The following is a 20,771-nucleotide window of genomic DNA, read 5'->3' on the forward strand; positions in this document are numbered from 1 at the left end:
GGGAGGGCGCGAGCGCGGGGGAGGACGGGCGCGCGCCCGCGCCCGCGCCCGCGCCCGCGCCCGCGCGCGCGAGGGGAGGGGGCCCGCGCAGGCGCGGTGCGAGGCTGTCGAAGAATCAAGTCTGTAGAAGTGGAGCGGCCGCGGCGGCAGCAGCAGCAGCAGCGACGGTGGCGGCGGAGCTGAGGCGGGCTGGGCGCTGACGCGGGTGCTGGAGAGCGGCGACGCCAGGAGCTGTGAGGGAACAGCGGAGCGACCCGGGGCCCGCGCCGCGCCCGTGCTCCACGCCGTCCGGCCGCTGCCTCGGCGCGGCATGACCCGCCGCTCGGGCTGAGCCTGCCCCGGCGGCCGCCCCCCGCCCCCCGCCCCCCCGGCCTCCCCGCCCCCCGCCCTGCACTCCGCGCCGGCCGCCGCCGCGACCTGCTGCGCTCCCCCGCGCCCGCGCGGCCCGTCTTCGCTCCGGTCTGGAGGCCGGCCGCGGCCCCGGCCGAGCTCCCGCCGCCGCCGCCGCCGCCGCCGCCGCCGCCGCCGCCGCGCCCGCCGCGCCGCGCCGCGCCGCCGCCCGCCAGCGCCCGCGCCCGAGCCGGCCGGGGGGACGTGCTGCCGCGGCTGCAGCCCCTCGCCCCGCGCCCGCCGCCCCTCGTGCCCCGGGGGCGCTGCGCGGGCGCCGAGCCTTCGCGGGCTTTGCCGCCGCCGCCGCCGCCTCTGCGGCCGCCGCCGCCGCTGGTGGGAGAGACGCGGGGTTGGGGGGGGCGGAGGGCGCGCGTGGTGCCGGCGGGGAGCGGCGGCGCCCCCTCCTCCGCCTCCGCCTCCGCCTCCTCCTCCGCCTCCACCTCCAGCGCCGCGGGCTCCTCGGACATGGCCGCGGCGGTGGCGGTGGCGGCCGCTTCCCGGCGGCAGTCGTGCTACCTGTGTGACCTGCCCCGCATGCCCTGGGCCATGATCTGGGACTTCACCGAGCCCGTGTGCCGCGGCTGCGTCAACTACGAGGGCGCCGACCGCGTCGAGTTCGTCATCGAGACCGCGCGGCAGCTCAAGCGGGCGCACGGCTGCTTCCCGGAGGGCCGCTCCCCGCCCGGCGCCGCGGCCCCCGCCGCCGCCAAGCCGCCGCCGCTGTCGGCCAAGGACATCCTCCTGCAGCAGCAGCAGCAGCAGCAGCTGGGCCACGGCGGCCCCGAGGCCGCCCCGCGCGCCCCGCAGGCGCTGGAGCGCTACCCGCTGGCGGCCGCCGCCGAGCGGCCCCCGCGCCTCGCCTCCGACTTCGGCGGCAGCCGCCCGGCCGCGGGCCTGGCCCAGCCGCCGACGCCGCAGCCGCCGCCCGTGAACGGCATCCTGGTGCCCAACGGCTTCTCCAAGCTGGAGGAGCCCCCGGAGCTGAACCGCCAGAGCCCGAACCCGCGGCGCGGCCACGCCGTGCCGCCCACCCTGGTGCCGCTCATGAACGGCTCGGCCACGCCGCTGCCCGCCGCGCTCGGCCTCAGCGGCCGCGCCGCCGCCTCGCTGGCCGCCGTGTCCGGGGCCGCGGCCGCCGGCCTGGGCTCGGCGCAGCCCGCCGAACTGAGCTCGCACAAGCGGCCGGCGTCCGTGTCGAGCAGCGCGGCCGCGGAGCACGAGCCGCGCGAGGCGGTGGCCAAGGAGAAGCAGCCGCCGCCGCCGCCGCCGCCGCCCTCGCACCGCGGCGCCGCCGACGGCCTGGCCGGCGCGGCCGGGGCCACCGAGCTGGGAGCCGAGGGCGCGGGCAAAGGCCGCGGGCCCGGGGAGCAGGACTGGGTCAACAGGCCCAAGACCGTGCGAGACACGCTGCTGGCGCTGCACCAGCACGGCCACTCGGGGCCCTTCGAGAGCAAGTTTAAGAAGGAGCCGGCCCTGACTGCAGGCAGGTTGTTGGGTTTCGAGGCCAACGGGGCCAACGGGTCTAAAGCAGGTAGGGGCGGCTGCGGAGTGCGAGGGGACCTAGGGGGCGAGCGGGGGAGCGGAACAGCGGAGGGGGTGCTCTTGCCATTCGCCGCTCAACCCCAGCCCAGAAACAACAAACACCCAACTTCCTGATCTGCCCGAGGCGGAACCAGTGCTTAGTGGCAACGTGTTCATGTGCTGAAGCAGCATAACAGAGATGAGTCAGACTGGGCTGATAGGCACTGACACAGGGTTTTCCTTTCCCAGCACATTCTTGGGTGGGAGCGGGAGGGCACCAGCCACCCTTTACCTTGCTGGGGGCCGTTAGCAATTGAATGCGCGGGTTCCACGTGTAGGTACGGGGCGGACGTGCGTGCGTGCATGTGTAAAAACAGGCTGTCACTGCGGTGCTGCGTTCTGTGGCTTATTTTCAAATACTGCCTGAGAGCCCCGTGAGTCCTAAGTGTTGGGAGTTGCACGTGCACTTGAAACTCCTGAGTGAGATTTTTATATAGGGGCTTGGGGAGAATAGAAATTCTTTAGCGGATCTTGTTTTGTGTTCGTGAAAGAAAGGTCCTTTTCAGTGCACATCCGTTTACTGTTTTCTTTTCTCCCCCTTCTCAGTTGCCAGAACAGCAAGGAAGAGAAAGCCTTCGCCAGAACCAGAAGGTGAAGTCGGCCCCCCTAAGATCAATGGAGAGGCACAGCCATGGCTGTCCACACCCACCGAAGGGCTCAAGATCCCCATTACTCCTACATCCTCTTTTGTGTCTCCACCACCACCCACTGCCTCACCTCATTCCAACCGGACCACACCGCCTGAAGCGGCTCAGAACGGCCAGTCGCCCATGGCAGCCCTGATCTTAGTAGCAGACAATGCAGGGGGCAGTCATGCCTCAAAAGATGCCAACCAGGTTCACTCCACCACCAGGAGGAATAGCAGCAGTCCACCCTCTCCGTCCTCTATGAACCAAAGAAGGCTAGGCCCCAGAGAGGTGGGGGGCCAGGGGGCAGGCAACACAGGAGGACTGGAGCCAGTGCACCCTGCCAGCCTCCCAGACTCTTCTCTGGCAGCCAGCGCCCCTCTATGCTGCACCCTCTGCCACGAGCGGCTGGAGGACACCCACTTTGTGCAGTGCCCGTCTGTCCCTTCGCACAAGTTCTGCTTCCCTTGCTCCAGACAAAGCATCAAACAGCAGGGAGCTAGTGGAGAGGTCTATTGTCCCAGTGGGGAAAAATGCCCTCTTGTGGGCTCCAATGTCCCCTGGGCCTTTATGCAAGGGGAAATTGCAACCATCCTTGCTGGAGATGTGAAAGTGAAAAAAGAGAGAGACTCGTGACTTTCCGGTTTCAGAAAAACCCAATGATTACCCTTAACTAAAACTGCTTGAATTGTGTATATATCTCCATATATATATATATATATATATATATATATGTATATATACATATATACATATATATACACACACACACTCATATATATATATATATATATGTGCATATATATATATATATATATATATCCAAGACAAGGGAAATGTAGACTTCATAAACATGGCTGTATAATTTTGATTTTTTTTTGAATACATTGTGTTTCTATATTTTTTTTTTGACGACAAAAGGTATGTACTTATAAAGGCATTTTCTTCTTTTGTTAATGTTATTAGCATATCTTTGTGCTTTATTATCCTGGTGACAGTTACCGTTCAATGTAGGCTGTGACTTGCGCTGCTTTTTTAGAGCACTTGGCAAATCCGAAATGCTTCTAGCTGTATTTGTATGCACTTCTTTTAAAAAGAAAAAAAAAAAAAGCCAAATACATTTTCTGACATTGTAAGATTGCCTTACTGTCTGTTATTCCTTAATGCTGGCCCCTTTCTCAGGCTGGAGGCCAGTTGGTGGAGAAGGAAAGGGAAGGAGCCAAGGGGGCACTGTTGTGAAGTGGGTGGCATGCCACTGAGAAATATCACCAAGTTTACCCCAAAACATTGTCCTCTCAGAGTAGTAGGAAAATAGATTTTGAATCTTTTATCTATTTTGTTCTGAAAGTTCAGTTGTTGGGGTATTGACTGCCTGAGAGTTGCTGCTGAGAGATTTTCAGGACTGTGTGGTTTGGGGGGGGGGGGGGGATTTTTTTTTTTTTTTTTAAAGGCAAAGTTGACCACTGTTCACTGACCACGTGATCAGTTGTAAGATTACAATGCTGCATGCTAGTTGGTTACATAATACACAATTCAGTGACTGAAGGCGGTGATAATGGATGGTGGTGTGTACAAGATGGCACTGCCATCTTTGAACAGAGCCTGGCTCTGCAGCGCCACTTTATCTTTTTAAACACCCTAGAGCTCTGTTTGTTGTTGGTGGTGTCTTTTCCTTTGAAAAGAGTTGCAAGAGAAGTTACAGTTCAGGTGAACTTGGAGATTGTGGGATTGGTTTCATTTCTGTTTTGTGTTTTGTTTTGTTTTTATCATTTACCTGTAGTGCTATTGCTGTTGGTACTATCACCTACACCCTGTTTCTAGTGAGTGCTAAATACAGTATGGTACAATGACAGTAACGGCGCATGGTGCTGCCAGGACTGCCCGTGGGCATATCAGTGACAGCCCAGATGGGGGTGGAGGAAACCTGTAATTTCCTTCTTATGTGTGTTTGAAATACCAAGTGAATAATACTGTTCTTCTGGAAAAAAAAAAAAAAATGATAAACTAGTGAAAATTAAAGAAAGGGTTTTAATAATAGGCAGGCGCCCCACCTCTCAAACTATTCTTAGAAACCTTTTGTAAACTAATTTCTTTGATCACTATTTTGCATCAGTAAAATGATTTTTTTTAAACCAATAAATCATCTGTTATTAGAAATAGTTGTCTCACAATGATACTGGTTTTTCTTTTGTGCTGTTACAATTTAACATTGACAGGAACACTATTTTATATCCTTTTATGTTCAGGTGTTTGTAACTTGGCCCTATAATTAGGCTGAATCATGGCTTCAAGGTCTACAACTTAAGTGTATTGTTTACGACCTAGCTTCTATTCTAATTTGAAGATAGAGATTATTATCCTCTTTGGATTCTTTTTTAGTTACGTTTTTGTCTTTTTTAAATTGCTCAAATATTTTTTAATGGTCGAGTTATTAACACTTGAAAATCAGATACTGCACCAAATACAGTATTTTTTTGTGTGTGTTTTTAATGAGTGCACTTATTATTAATGCTGTGCAAATTCATGTTACCGGTCATTGTTATATTACAAACAGACTTGCATGATTAACCAGTTTGTTGTTACACTTTTTTTTTTTTTAATTGGCGCATCTATGACTCAGATCAGACTGGTTTCTCTTATGTAAATGCACACATGCAGAAACACAGAGTCGATTTTACACGCCCATAAAGACATTTGTAAAGAATTCAACAATTACGGTTTGTTATATAAATGTGTATCTAAGCACTTTATTATAAACTGGAATTTGACCTCATAGATTTTGCAAGTTGATCAGTTATTTGACCTAATTTGTGGTAGCTATCTGTATGCTTTGCAATCTTAATACAGATAAGCTTGCCAAAAAAAGATTAACAAAGAACCATCCTGCTGTTTTGAATAAGTCTATCCAGCTGTGGAAAAGACAACCTACGGTTTCTCTGTGCTGGTGTTTAGGGAGGGAGGGGGGGAGAACAGGAATAGCTTTAAAGGGCTGAGAATTGAGGTTGCTCCCATTAAAAAAAAGGAGGTCTGCATGAATCCACCTGGCCCTTGGGTGGCCTTCGTGGAAGGCTTGCAGCTGTAAAATGTTGATCTGGGTTATTTTTCTGGCATTCTCTTAAGTTAAAAAGTTAACGCTGGGACATGGGCTTGATCTTTGGTTGTACCTGATGACAGTGCAGAGATTCTCCACAGCTGGATAAAAATGTCAGAAAGCTACTTACTGTACGTGGGCAGTATCAGATTTCAGATCCTAAATATTTCAGCTGTGCTTTTCATACTCAAAATATTAGGGGATGGGGTGTTGAAGCTTTCCCTTTTTTGCTTTAACAACTTACAGAATTTAACAGATGTACTGTCTTTCATGTGGCCTCACATTAAAAGTTATGAGAACGTTCACACGGTTTACAACTTTTACTATATACCTTTCCTTGGCCACCAAGTATTTTTAAAGTGTGCCACCTTTTAACCTTTACTTTTTTTTTTTAAGTTGAAGGTGATACTTTTTCTATATATGATGAAACTCATGTCAGCTGAAGTGAGTGTAATCTCAGATACCAACATTATTATATTTTAAAATCACGCTATGGAAAAATCACCTGCATTCTGTCATTTGTCAGATTTACAGTACTTTTTTTTTTCTTTAACTTTTAGCATTAAATAAAAATAAAATTGGCAGCACTGAACATTTTCTGAGGCCTTTTTTAATTTTTTAAAGTAAGCTCAGAATGGCTATTGTTTTAATCACTAATGGCAACGTGACCAAAGGATGTGTGGGTTTGGGGTTGGGGTTTGCCTGGAACAGCAGGAGAAGAACAGGAGATAAAAGACACAGAACAAAAAGGCAACTGATGGTTGGGGGGGGGGGGGGGAAGGAAAAAAATAAAAGTGCTAGGGACTGGGGGAAAGGGCAGCTGGATAAGGGAAACAGATAAAGAGAAGAGCTGAACAAAGTACAGCTAGAAAGCACTTGTTTATTTTTCAACTTGCAGTAGAGCCAGCCACTCTGCAATTGTAGACTGGACGGAAAAGATCCTGACAACGCTGCAAAGGCTATCGAGACTCGGAGCTGCTCTCTGGAAAGCTTTGGAATGAAACAGCCATGTTGAGCTGTGTGAAATGTGTGGAAGACAAAAGAGGGAAAGCAGCCTACCTTTTGGAAAGTTTTGGAATAAAGTCAGGGCGAAAGCCAGGTGTAAGGTTTCTCGATGTCCCGAAACGCAAATTTATAAATAAGAAGACGTGCAAAGCACCAGGACGCATTTGCAAGACATCGTAAGACAGTTCCTAGATGTTTTGCAGCCTTTACTCATTTTATTGATCAGTGGCTTGGCCGACTTCTAGAAAGGAAGTTGTGGACCTGACAAAGACTCAGGATAGGGTACACACAGACTATGTGTTTTAAATTAAACAGTAACAGTTAATGTGTAACAATATATTTTCAGCAGGGGTGGTCTGGGAACTTGGGGGACCCATCGCTACGTGTGTGTCAATTTTTTTTTACTAGTAGCCTGCTTAAGGCAGTTTTCAAGAAACTGTATTCTTAATAAGTTAATTATAGCTTATGATATACAACACGATGTTTCATTTAGTAATCAGGTTAAAAGAAATGTCGAACTGCCCACTTTTTTAAACTTAAGAATGCTAAATTTTATTTTTAGGAAAATTTAAAAGACTGCAGCTTGCAAAAGTCATTTATTAAGATTTCAAAATCTCTTCCCAAAGTAAACCTTAAGGATTGCATTCAGTTTCCAGTTTAAAAAAAAAAAAAAAAAAAAAAAACAGACTCTTGATGTGGCAGATGTCTTTGTTTATTTCCCAAAGGAGGGAAAAAGTTAAAGGGAAAATACAGAACTCTTCAATTCCTAGACTTAAGTCCCTCGTTACTCAAAGTTGTTTTGCATATGATTTATAGACAGTTTTATTTGGTTAGTGAAGAGTAAAATGTTTCTCTTCCTAATTCCAAAGTGTATACGTGGAATCATTCAGAAAAATGTTCAGTCGCGTGTAGGCCACTAGAAGTCCTGAGTCACCCTCATTTGCTCGCCTTTTCTTCATAGGGAACAGTGTGAGAAGACACGCCTTCCCTCTGTCACAGACCAAAGAAACCAATGAATGGAATACATATTTACCTACTTCATCATCTGGGGTTCTAGAAGTGAGAGGTGGGGTGGGGGATGCTATTTAACTCTTTCAGTGCTACTGGCTGGGCCTCTAACAGCAACAGTACTGATTATGATCAAATAGAAATTACCATGTGGCTTCCCAGATTATCAGTAATCTAGAGCCTTCATGGTTGTTTCTGTTGATAGCCTACATTTTTCCTCCAGTTAGGAACCCCAGGCAGTAATTTCAAAGGCACAAAAATATACAAAAAATCAATTTGTAAATTCAGAGGTTTGAAGGTAGAAAGTGACTGATTTGTGGATTATCTGTGGATTTCTCTAATAATCCCCAGATAAATCCTTAATGAGGGATATCCACACCATCCCTATTTACTGTTAACTAATTCGTACCTAATTTAACAGTGGATTTTGTTTTAACCCATTAGTCTGCTGTTGCCTGCTCCTTCCCTGTGTCAGTACAACTTCACATGCTTGATTTTAAAACAGCTTCCCTTTTTAAAATTGAGAGATAATGTATTTTTTTTAAGTGATAGAGTACAGAATCTGTATTTGCACTGATCTTTATCACAGAATACTGGGTGCTTCGGTATGGCACTAAGCAGCATAAAACAACCCTTACAAGCTACAGAAAAGGTATTAGGGCAAGAAAGTATGCTATAGGCAAAATCAATTTTAGAATCATGTGGATATTCGTCTTAAAGCTACTCTTTTATTTTGGTTCTGCGAAACAACTGAGTAAAATCTTAATAGAACAAACTTTTTAGAATGGTGATAAACAATTTCTTCTATAATAGAGACTTAAATAATGCTTTGAAAGAAATGTAGCTCTTTAAAACTCAAAGTCTTAGTAAAATGAGTCTTCAGTGCACATCAAGTTTATCACAAAGTCAGCCATGAAAATCCTCTAGGAGGTGATTTTCTTTTAGGTCAGACAAGGTCTGGATAAAAGACTACAGGATTCCTACTTTAAATTGGAAGCATCGATGCACTGGTTGATCTCGTCTTTTGAATGGACTTTAGAAGTTGGATTGCATAATCGAAGAGTCTTTTCCAGCAATTCAGAAGGCCTTGTTGCTGAGATAAGGCATCCTATATAGAGTAATAATGTCCTACTTGAATATTTTTAAATATAGTTTGCATCTTGGGGAAAATGAACTGTTACATAATCTGTAGATCCCATCACTTAATCACTCTTACTTAGCAATGACTATTTCATTCTTTTTTTTTTAACCAATGACTATTTCACTTTTTTTTTTTTTAAGGTGTTGTTTATTTATGTGAGAGAGAGAGAGAGAGGCAGAGATAGCGAGAGAGCACAAGTGGGGAGAAGCAGGAGAAGCAGGCTCTCCACTGAGCTCGGAGCCCAACTTGGGACTTGATCCCAGGACCCCAGGATCGTGACCCGAGCCAAGGGCAGAAGCTTAGCGGACTGAACCTCTCAGGTGCCCCTATGTCATTCTTTATGTCACTACTACCAGTTGACATTAGGATGCACATGAGGGGACAGGCATCATGCACAACCAAGGAGTCACATTTTGTTGTGTAGGTACTCAGGTAGCAAGTTCAGCAGATAAATATTTGGATCATTGCATATTTCTCTGCCTTTTGGAAAATCTCTTTACCATGAGTTCAAATCGGATACTTTGAACTGTAAATGTGGCTATTTTGGAAAAAATAAGTTCAGAAGCATTTCATCAGAACTCAGGGCCTTAATTTATTTTTTAAAAATTGTATTTATCTATTCATGAGAGACACAGACAGAGGGAGAAGCAGGCTCCTCACAGAACCAATGTGGAACTCGATCCCAGGACCCCAGGATCATGCCCTGAGCCACCCAGGCATTCCCTAAATTTATTTTAAGGTATAGAGTTTATTAAAAGTAAGTTTAATGTGTCATAAGAGTTTATTAAAAGAGCTTCAGATTTACCGAGGTTTACCTTCTTTCATTGTATGATTTTGAAGTACTAGCCACACCAGTAAGAGTTCTGCAGAAAAGTGAATTGTAGGAGTAGGGATGGTCTGGGTCTGGATCAATCAGCATTTTGTTGCACAGTCTTGGTTTGGGGCCTCTCGTGTTCTCCAAAGCCTGAGAGAGAGACTATGTGTGCTGCAAAATAGAAACAGGCGTCCTGAGCCTTAGCCCAGTCTAAAAGCCTCTTACCTCCGTTCTGTTATTTCTGCCTCCCAACAGCCAACCCATTAGCTTTTTTTTTTTTTTTTCGATAAAAGATAAAGATTTATTGTAACCCATATACATCTGAAATCAGAATTTCACAGGAAGGTCACAGTCATTAAAGAAGTTTTGGAATACTCTTCTCTTAATAAGCACCATATGGGTTGTCACCGTTCTTACTTGACACCTAGTAAGTAGGCATATCACTCTAGGCTTTGAACAGCTGAGCGTCTAGGGCCCAGCTTTCTTGGAGCTTAAGGACAATTCCACAGATAGGGAAGGGATGTCAGTGCGCTTAATTACGAGCCCTGGGGGAGGAAAGGCAAGCACGCGGTGGTTTCCTGGCACGAGTTCGGAAAGTGCAGTTAGGGCTAAATTCTCACGTGGAGGACTGAGCCTCTTTCTAGAACTTTTACCTGGAAGCTCGGTAGGACTCCAGCACGGGAACACGGTCCGGAGTCCTCAGGGCTTGCACGCGAGAAACTCTTTACGCGCAGCCTGCAACCGTCACGCAGGAAAGGGGCTTCGGGACCTCCGTATCTTCTTACAAACCCAGAGGCCGTTGGAAAACATCGGGGCCAGATCAGAATCGTCAAATGGTAGCTTTTTCTTTTTTTTACTTTTTTTTTTTTTTTTTTTTGATTGTGGCTCACGGTGGCGTTTCTGCAAAGAAAGAAAACAGCCGCCAGCGCTGCCAAGCCGTGTTTACTGGAGGGGAAGGAAAGGGGAGGAGGCGCCCTGCCCCTCCGGCAGCCTGCGTCAGGGCCTGCGCCCCCGAGGAGACCTCGCTGCGGTCTCCAGCGCGGCACCCTGACTCACGCCGCGCCCGTGTTTATTTATTCCAGAACTTGTGCCCGGGCAGGCGGCGCGGCGCACGTGGAGCGGGGACGAGGGACCGGCCCCGGGCGGCGGCGGCTGCGCCCCGCTCCCGCTCCGGCTCCCGCCCCCGCTCCGGCTCCCGCTCCGGCCCCCGCTCCCGCTCCGGCCCCCGCTCCCGCCCCCCCGCCCCCCCGCCCCCGCTCCCGCCAGCGAGCCGGCCGCGCGCCTGTAATTAGCGAGGAGCCGCGCCCCCCCGCGCCCCCGCCCCGCCCCGCCCCGCCCGCCCCCGCCCGCGCCCCGCCCCCGCCCCCGCCCGCGTGCCCGCGAGGGCTGTGCGCGCGCCCCGGCCCGCGTGCGTCCCCGGCGGCGCGCTCCGCGCTGGTTACCGCGTAGTGAACCAAATAAAGTAAAGGTCTGGCTCCGGCCGGGGGCGGGGTGTGGCGAGCCCCCCGCTGCCCAGAAAAGACCGGCCGCGCGTCAGCAAGGGCCTTGGCCGCCGCCGCGAGGGTCCCTGACGCGCGGCGCGGCTGTCCTGGGCGGATCTGCTAAGCTGGGGAGGGCGCATGACAAGAGCTGCCCCAAATGTCACTCCCTTTTTGGAAATCATGATGCTGCCTTTTTTTTTTTTTTTTTTTTTTTAAGACTGTGGCTAAAATAAGGCAAATGTTCCATGCTGGTGGAGTAAACACTCATATTTAAGGGGCATCTGTCTTTGGGGCAAGCACACCGATGCACCGTGCGTGTCCAGGAAAAATGTGTTTACTAAGCGGACCTCAGGACATGCCCATATGGGTACTACAGTCAAATACAGTACTGTAACGACGGACTGCCTAACAGGGAGTTGCTTTATTTTATAGAGAAACCTTTCCTTCAATTAGAACAGCAGTTTTTTTTCTCCCATCAGAGTAGCACTGGGCTCTTGAGGTGCCGCGCGATTCGTTCACTTCTCATTTTTGTTAATTATTAAATCTAATACTCTGCAGTAACATCTCAAAAAAATGCAAGAAGCGTGGCCCCCATTCTTTAAAAAAAAAAAAAAAAATGACACTGAAATGCCATTTGTTCCCAGCCTTGGAGTGGGGGCTGAGGAGCCTCACTGTGGACTGTGTTCATAGTTTTAGTCATTGTTTAAAAGTGATTGCAGTTGACGGATGGGAACCTAAAAAAAATAAAAGAAAATAAAGCCGTGCTCCAGGCTTGAGAATACCTAGGCACGAGTCTAGCAAAAGCCTTCCTTCGCCGACGTATATTTCTTTCCAGACATCAGGCACAAAAACATTTGAGCGGCTCCGGATGAACTCCTACAAAGCAGTCCTCTTCTTATATATTTTATCAAGGAACTCAGAAGGCTTCTCCGGTTGCATCTGGGTTCCTAGGAAGCTGGTTTTGCTTTTTTTCCTGTGACTGTCGCTCTTGACAAGGCAGCACTTGAATCACCTGCTTGGCCCCTTCACAAAGATCTTTGAGAGGCTTTATGAGAACATGTCTCGGGACTGTCCAGTTCTGAGCCAGATACATGACACTGGAATATAGGTCAGGAAATCTCCAGATGCCCTTGGGCTTTGTGTGGCCGTTTCAAGTAATTCAATTAAGTTTTGTGCTTCTGTCTACAATCATCATCATCATCATCATCATCATTATTAAATTACCATATATTTACCTTAGTAGGGGCACAGAGATCAAACTGGACTGTCTCAATGACAGCTTTTTGAGTTTCATCTATCAGCCAGACGTGAGAAAGCACTGGGTGTGTATGATACCAGCTAGTGACTTGAGCGCAGTGAATGTGTACCACTAAAAATACAGATTCTTGGTTATCCTATCAAAGGGGGAAACAGAAAACAGCCTTGAAACACTGGAGAGAAGGGGCTCCCCCTGCTGTCATCATAGAAGATGCATCGTCCCTCTGGCTAGAATCCTGTACCTAGGACACTCACCCAGTGTAAAGCCTAACAGCTGAGGATTCCTGAAGGTAGCATCACCTTGGGGGATGTATAGTTCTATTGGAAATAAAATAAAGATACGGACCACAGATGAAGGAAACAAATACTTCTCTTAAAAGTTTCTATGTTCAGACTTATGTACTGAAGGGCCAGCTACCCCATAAACCACCAAACTGGCTCACCCAAGTCCCCACCCAGATGGCTCTAAAGGCAGGGGTAGTATTTGCCTCCTGGTGAGGTGGGGAGGCGGAGGGGGAGGACACGTTGGAGCGTATTGTGGCTTTTAAAATAATCAATGAAAAAAAGATGTCTGTTGAAAAAGAAAAGCACACCACTGATTTTTTTTTTAACCTCAGTAAAAATGTTAAATTTGTAAAAAAGAAAAAAAAAGTTTCATTTTCTTGCATATCACACTTCTCTGCACGTGGGTCTTTACCCCCAGAAGTAAGCCTTTGGGAGCTCCTGAACCCCACACATCTATGGCCCTGGAAAGAACTCACCCGAGTCTCCACGACACCCCTTGCCTGAGTGGAGTGTCAGCTGTGACCAGACTGAGCCAGGGGGTCACTCAGCTGTGTGTTGGCAGAGAGGTTGGGGGCTTCGATGGAATGAGTAGAGTTGGAGCTCTTCGTGGAGGAGGACAAATTGCAAGCACTGAAGAAAGAAGGGAGATGGCACAGGCAAGCGTTGAGAGATCAAGAGGAAAAGTCCCCCAGGAGGAGAATCACCTCCTATGGGGGTGTAGCCCTGCTTGCATCCCCTCATTGGTTCACTTCCTCCCCCCACCACCTAGCTCCTGGACCTAATGCAGGCTTTTGAGCTTTAGCCCCCGCTCCACCTCTTTTTAACCTAGTCTTTAACCCTCTGACCTTAACTTAATTATCTGTGAAATGGGTTAAGGATATGACTTACCTTGTGTTGCTGAGGGGATCAAATGCTGAGGGTGTGTAACACCCGTACCCTGGTGCCCAGCACGAATGAGGTGCTTGGTGAATGTGAGCACGTCACCTGGTGGTGCTGGGCTCTGGGCTGGAGTCAGATAGTTGTTAAAAACCTTCGTCTTCAGTTGGCTTCTGGAAAGCCCTTTCTTCAACACCCCCCCCCCCCCCCAGTAAATTGACAGCTTGGACTTGGGCTCAGTCCTCCGATGGGTTTTCTCTCTGTCCATTTACTCTCAGTAATCTTGTCCAGCATCATGGTTTCAAAATAGTATTTATACGCTGACTGATGTCCTGCCCCAAGTCTTGCACATCCCAGCCCCCAAATCCCCTCCTCTCAGGCTTCCTTATCTTACTAAATGGCAGGTTTCCTAGTTGCTTGGGTCATAGACCTCGCAGTGCTATGTTTCTCACACACCTTCCATCCAATCTCTCAGCAAATCCTCTTGGCTCTCCCTTCAAAAACGTAGTCATGGATCTGATCACCTCTTGCCACCTGGTCAAAACTGTCATCATTGTTTGTCTGAAGCAATGCAGAAGCTTCTGAACTGTTCTTCCAACCTTTGGCCTTCTTCTCTGCTATCGATTCTCAATTCGGCAGCCGGAATAAATCTTTAAAATATTGGCCTGATCATGTTTCTTCCTCACTCAACCCCCTGCCATACTTTCCTATCTCATTTAGAGTCAAATGCAAAGTCTTCTGCTGGCCTTCAGACCTGGCTTGGATCCCCCCTCACTCCCCTTCAACCACACTGTCTTCCCCGCTACTTCTCAGATCTTGCTGAGCAGACTCCTGTCTCAGGGCCCTTGCATTTGTTCTCTGTCCAGAATGGTCTTCCAAGGTGTACACATAGCTCATGCCTTCACTCCCTTCAAGTCTCTGGCCCAGTGTTCCTGTTGCTGCTGTTACCAATTACCACAAATCTTAGAGTTCTGGATGTCAGAAGGTGAAGACATTGACAGGACTGGTTCTCTCTGGGGACTTCAGATAAGAACCTGTTTCTTTGCCCTCTCCAGCATCTGGAGCCCATGCATATTCCTCAGCTTGTGACCCCTTCCTGCCACCACTCACCTTGCTTCTGTCCTCACCTTGCTTCCTGCCTCCCTCTTATAAAGACTCTTAGAATTACACTGGGCTCAGCTGAGTGGTTCGGGATACTCTGATCACCTCAAAATGCTTAACTTTAATCCAATGTGCAAAGTCTCTCTACCAAGTAACATCCCATATATGTAGGTTCCAGGTGTTAAGGACACAAACAGCTTTGCGGGCGTCATTATTCAGCTTATACCCTATATAAAATAATCATCCCAGCCTACCCCCCGTTCTTGAGTCCTGGTCCCTCTTTGATTCTTCCCCTTGGCACTGTTCCCCATCAGACATTGTATATATCTGCTGGTTTATAACTTTTTGTCTCCCCCCAATCCTCAACCCCTGCATTCCTGAGAGTGTAAACCCTACAAGGCAGGGCAAAGCATCTCCCTGTGGCATAATAGTGCGTGGCATGTGAATGTTCTCAGTAAATATTTGTTAAAGGAATAAATTTAGTCTCTAATCTTATGAGAGAAGTATGGTGTGAAATAGTAAACAGTAAGATAAGAATCATAAAAATGTATTTGGTAGATTCAGTGGAATCTGAATCTTCATTCAGCTGGAGGGAGAACACCAGGAGGGCTGCACGGAGGAGGAAACTGAGAGGGGCCAGCCACAGGGGAGGGCTTCCCAGAAGGAGTGGGGAGAAGGAACAGAACTCAGCTCATTCAAATGGATCTTGGGACGGTAAGCAGGCACCGGGATCCTACAGAAACCATTTACCCCGGCAAGAGGGTCCACACAGACTTGGATCAGCAAAACCGGGAAGAGAAGATCAGGGACATCTGCTAACAAGCCGCACCAGAGTGTGAATCAGACGGGTGATGTAGCCTGCGATGCTTTTACAGGGGTGGGAGCTAGGGGGTTCAGGTAAAGCAGGAGGAAGTGGACAGGAAGCAGGTTCTCCTTGGGGCCGGGTGGTGACAGTCTCCCTCCGGGTGGCCCACAGCAATTGTGGGAATGGATTCCAATGGCTGAACCCAAAGAGGGTGTGGCTGGCCCTCCACCTTCTCCTGACCCGGGAGGAGAGAGGAGTGCGGCAGGGCGGAGGGACGCCGGCAAGAAGGATGTGCAGCAGCCTGGCTCACCGAACGGCTCCCCACGGGGCCTTCGGAGCTGGTCAAGGTGGTTCCTTTATCGAAAGACTTTGCTAAGAACAGCGTGAAGTGGTCAAAGGCACAACTGCCTTGGTGCAGAGCCTGGCTTCACGACTGCCTGGCCGTGCCCTTGGAGAAGTCCGGGTGATGATGTCTTTAACCTCAGCCTCCCTGTCTGTAGGATGGGGACAGAACAGCACCTACTTCTCAAGTTGATGGTGAGGGCTAAGTGCAGTGGCACATCAAGTCTCCTTGGGGCTCACGTGATAAACCTGCAGTCTAGTTCTTTATTCCAGAACTGGAAGCATCAGAGGATGGGGTGGGGGGCACCCAGTCATCTTCTCTTCCCTCACCCGACGCCCGAGACCTTACCACTCCGGGCTTCCCCAGGGGCCTTCTGTGGGCAGGATCTCTCTGATAGGCCTTCGTGAAATGCCCATTTAAAGCAGTGGATTAAATATTTGATGCAATGTGGTTATGACTAATCCATGGTCAAAATAATGCTCAGATTAAATGGATCAATTGGTAATTGGTTTCTGAATCTATGAATAGTTCATCTGATCTCCCTTATAGCCACTTACACATTGCATTGATTATATTCCATTGCTTCTTTCTTATGTATTTTAATTAATTAATTAATTTAATTATTGTTTATTTATTCATGAGAGACACAGAGAGAGAGACAGAGATATAGGCAGAGGGAGAGGCAAGCACTCTGCAGGGAGCCTGATGTAGGACTCGATCCCAGGACCCTGTGACCAAGACCTAAGTTGAAGGCAGACGCTCAACCACTGAGTCACCCAGGCATCCGCTTCTGTCTTTTTAAAATAAATATTTTTTGCACCCCCCCCCCCACCTCCAGAGTTCTCTATCCAAACCCCACTGCATGGAACCTTCCCCTACCACCTACAGTGGGAATGGGTTTTCAGCTCTTTGTCCCTTTGGGCTCTGCTTGGGAGTCTGTATGGCTCTCCTCTGCCCAGCCCCATTGCAGGGATCTGTGGCCCATCCTTGGCTCCGGGGGACCACCAAGTTCATGGAGCTGAAGAGAGGCTGGCATGAAGAGGCCTGGTGGTGTTCCAGTTCTGGATCTGTCTGTCTCTGGCAGCCAGGACCAAGGCCAGTTTTACCTGCAATTAACTAAATATGCGTATCACTCAGGGCAGGGCAGGCGTGGAGGGGATGCTAACCCCTGCAGTACTGGGTATGGTGATCAAGATTGTGAAAATGCCAGGTAGGCTCGAAGGCAATGTAAAAATACTTTCAGTGCTTACTCTGGGATTTCTCCACCCTACATAAAATTAGGACTTCCTTCCCCTTACATGGGATTTACAGAAATACCAAGACAGAGACTGACCTCTGGACAACCGTTCTCTGGTCATCTGCAAAGTATTGATCCAGGACTGCTCCCCCCAGATCCCAAACTCATCCCAAGGACACAGCCTTTCCTGGGAGCTGCTGCTCATGGCTTTGGTGCTGTTAGAAGCCACCGGGTCACATTTCTACTTGGCCTTGCAGAAATGGGATGCTCAGATTTGCCATGGGGTCCCTGGTAGGGGACAAGAGGCCAAAGGCACTGGGAAAAATCACAGACTTCCTCCCCACAAGGCTGGGAGAAGCTGAGGATTGGCTGCCCTGCACACCAGTCCCCACGGGGACAAAGAAGTCTGAACACAGGTTTATTCCTTTGGGCAGAGCTGACAAGAGACTGGCAGTACCCTTGCTAGTAAAATACATAAGGTGTGGTCAAGGGAGTGTGTGAAACCAAGAGGGTCTTGCCTCAATGGGATTACAAATATGGGAGCTATGCCTGGTTATTTTATTCCCTGTGGGCCACAATAAATGTATCTCTAAGTCGGAGGTTTGGGAAGACATGGTCGCTCTTTCAGGGGGAGCAAGGGGTGCTACAGAGAGGAGACCATGAAACTCCTCTGTCCTGGGCTCTGGTGTCTCACCCAGAAGGCTCACGTCTGCCCCAGTCCCTCAGGCTGATCCAGGCAGGACGAAGGACACCCAAGTGCCTCTCCTGGTCCCAGGATCACCTTGCGTCACTGAGTTCCCATGTGACTCCCCGAGTCTCCTGCCCTGCCCTGCCCCAGAATTGCTGCCCCTGGGGAAGGTTTCCAGATGGTTCCACAGCCCCTCAGTCACAGCTTCCAGCTACTCCCTCCCTTTCTTGGCCCATGCTGCCCAGGTCCACACAAGGGGCTCTCCCTTGGTCCTACTCTGAGATTCTACTTGGTCATCCTGCTCTCCAGCCTAGGCCTCTTAGAGGGCAGGAGATCCATCTCAAGCCCCAGGGCATGGTAAGAACTCTGCTGCTCACCTGGTTTCTTTCCTAACATCTCCTAGGGCATGGCTTTCTGCCCCAGGTTCCCTGTCATAATGCCGTGCTTACCTGCTGAGACTCTGGGCTCCATGGTGACAACCTCTTGCTCTTGCTAGGTGGTGCTTGATACTCCCAAAAATTAAGGGCTCCCCGCCATCATCTCCCAAAGTGCACCTTGCCACCAAATCAGTTGAACTCAGTGCCTGTCCCATCGTAGTGGGCAAGTCTTACGCCATCATATTGGTCAGAGAAACAATACACACACACACACACACAAACACACACGTGTATCTCTATTAGTTCTGTGATATATATTTTACACAGATATATATATAGACAGACGGAGAGATTTTAATAAATTGGCTTCTGTGATTGTGGGAGCAGGGTGGCAGGCTGGAATTCCACAGAAGGGCTGGGGATGCAGTCTGGAGTCTGAAATCCGTAGGCTGGAAAATCAAGGCAGGGCTTCTCCATTGCAAGTCCTGAGGAGAATTCCCTCTTTCAGGAAACCTCAGTCTTTCCTTTTAAGGCGGTCAACTGATTGGACAAGGCCCACCCACATTACAGAGAGCAATCTGCTTTATTCAAAGTCTACTGATTTAAATGTTAGACACATCTAAATCATATCTTTACAGCAACATCTAGACCGGTGTTTGCCCAAACAACCGTGCAGCATGGCCTAGCCGAATGGACACATAAGCTTACCTGACAGGGCCACCTTCTACGTTCCCTGACCTGCTCCCTGGGCCTCCCCAGGCCATGCTGCTTCTATCAGTTATGATGCTTTCAAATGCAATGTCACAAGCAATCCTATTCAAATAGGCTCACACTCATTGGCTCTTGGAACTAAACATCCACAGGCAGGCCAGCTTTAAGTTGGACTCACTTCAGGTTTGAGCCCACGTCTCCCTGGGTCTCTTGGCTCTACCCTCCCTGTGTTGATGTTATCTTCAGGCAGGCTTCCTTGTATTTGTGACCTGGCTGACACACTTCTTCACATCCAAGAGGCAAGAGAGCGGGACATCCCTTCCAGAACTGGGGCGGGGCAGGGTGGGGGCGAGCACCAAGCTTCTCTCTGATTGGCTCAGTCCTGACATCATCATGAGGCCAAGAGAATAGTCTGTTCTGATAGGCTTAGGTCCACTTTGTCCTATCCAATCCCAGAGTAGGGGATGGGTTTGCCCTGACTCCCACCTAGATAGGGACGGATCCTGGAGTCTGGAGTAGAATGGATCCCAGCAAAACAAGTGGCGGAGGGTTGGGGTGCCCGGAGCTAACCCTAGCGCTCCGCATCAGGCCCCAAAATAGAGCTGCTGTACATTCTACCCAAGGCCACACACAACACTGCAGCCCACGGAGTGGTGAGCCCTGGGGCTGAGCATCTCCTCCTGTAAGGTCACAGGCAGCAGCCCTAATCCCAGGAGAGGACAGCTGCCCCGAAGGAGGGGTGCTTCCCGCCTTGATGTTGGCAGAGTTGGTCCAGCGCGGAGGCCGGTTGGTGGCTGGTAGGCTGGTAGATTGGTAGATGTGCGCTTCTTCAGACTTTGTTCCAGTTCGTTCTGCCTCTCTGCAATTGAGGGAAGTGGTCCCCAGACCTTATGTCCCTGCAGTCAGCTCTACAACTATGGGATGCCACTGGGAGCCACTGGAAACTGAAGAGAGTGACTCATGCATGCTCTGCTGACAGGGATGGCGTGGCCCAGACAGAGAACGTAGGAAGAAGGTGTCATGAAGACATGTTGGAACAGCCCAGGTGAGGGGGCTGCCTCCGAGATTCTGATCTGTAATTTTTTTTTTTTTTTTTTTTTTTTTTTAGGCTCCACACCCAGCATGGAGTCTAACTCTGGGCTTGAACTCACCACCCACAGATGAAGACCTGGGCTGAGGTCAAGAGTCAGACACTTAACTGACTCAGCCACCCAGGCTCCCCTGGAATTTGTTGTTGTTGTTTCTAAGATTTTATTTATTTGAGAGAGAGAGAGAGAGAGAACCTGTGAGTGCACATGAGCAGGGGAGGGGCAGAGGAAGAGGGAGAGGCAGGCTCCCCACTAAGCAGGGATCCCCATGCAGGGCTCAATCCCAGGACCTGGGGATCATGACCTGAGCTGAAGGCAGACGTTTAACCCACTGAGTCACCCAGGTGCCCTTGTAATTTGTTTTTATAAAATGAAACAAAACAAAACCTGAAGTGGCAGGACTTCGATCTTCACTAGCTATAAAATGCCTCTCTCCTTCCTCCCTCTGTCTGAGCCACTTCCCTCTCTACCAAGATGCCACTGTAATTACTGGCACAGGCATGTCACATGGAATGCCAGGGGAGGGGTAGCGCTGCACCCTGGCTGAAAAGTCCACCGATCCCTCCTGCGCAGCGTTCTCCTCCTACGGTGTATGGAGAGTGCGTGTTGGCCAGCCCAGCTGGGCCCTGTGCACTTGGCACTCCCTTCAGTCACTGGATGATGAGAATCTTCCACCGTTTGAGCAGACATGCATCGATGTGGTGTTGAATGAAACAGAGTGCCACCAGTTGGACCTGAGACTTCAGAAAAAAAAAAAAAAAAAAAAAACTCAGCAGAGTTGTGCCTGGATATCATTCTGGGCTGGGGAGAGATACACGGGGAGGAAAACGTTGCTGGAATGAGACAAGGATGCTGCCTACGTAAAC

At 49.6% G+C, this 20,771-nt stretch overlaps 1 protein-coding gene and 1 long non-coding RNA gene across 4 annotated transcripts; one reads left to right on the forward strand and one right to left on the reverse strand.

Annotated features, from left to right (window-relative positions):
* Positions 1-716: 716 nt before the first annotated feature.
* On the forward strand, positions 717-6,280 carry IRF2BP2 (interferon regulatory factor 2 binding protein 2). Of its 2 annotated transcripts, none has more exons than XM_025448483.3 (2): positions 717-1,873; positions 2,518-6,280. In XM_025448483.3, exons 1-2 carry the CDS (start codon positions 856-858, stop codon positions 3,231-3,233), a joined length of 1,734 nt encoding a protein of 577 aa, XP_025304268.3. In that variant the 5' UTR covers positions 717-855; the 3' UTR covers positions 3,234-6,280. The 2 variants fall into 2 exon arrangements, with proteins under 2 accessions (XP_025304268.3, XP_025304267.3); XM_025448482.3 differs by having other exon boundaries at positions 719-1,921.
* Positions 3,682-13,221, reverse strand: LOC112660782 (uncharacterized). Of its 2 annotated transcripts, none has more exons than XR_007410091.1 (6): positions 13,156-13,221; positions 12,650-12,712; positions 11,099-12,531; positions 10,310-10,556; positions 9,648-9,827; positions 3,682-7,683 (listed from the first exon to the last, which is right to left on the reverse strand). It is a non-coding gene; the product is annotated as an uncharacterized LOC112660782 (long non-coding RNA). The 2 variants fall into 2 exon arrangements; XR_003137213.3 differs by having other exon boundaries at positions 9,658-9,827; positions 13,156-13,211.
* Between the last annotated feature and the right edge of the window lie 7,550 nt (positions 13,222-20,771).

The sequence above is a fragment of the Canis lupus genome, chromosome 4, assembly GCF_003254725.2.
Source record: "Canis lupus dingo isolate Sandy chromosome 4, ASM325472v2, whole genome shotgun sequence".
NCBI classification, from domain to species: Eukaryota; Metazoa; Chordata; class Mammalia; order Carnivora; family Canidae; genus Canis; species Canis lupus.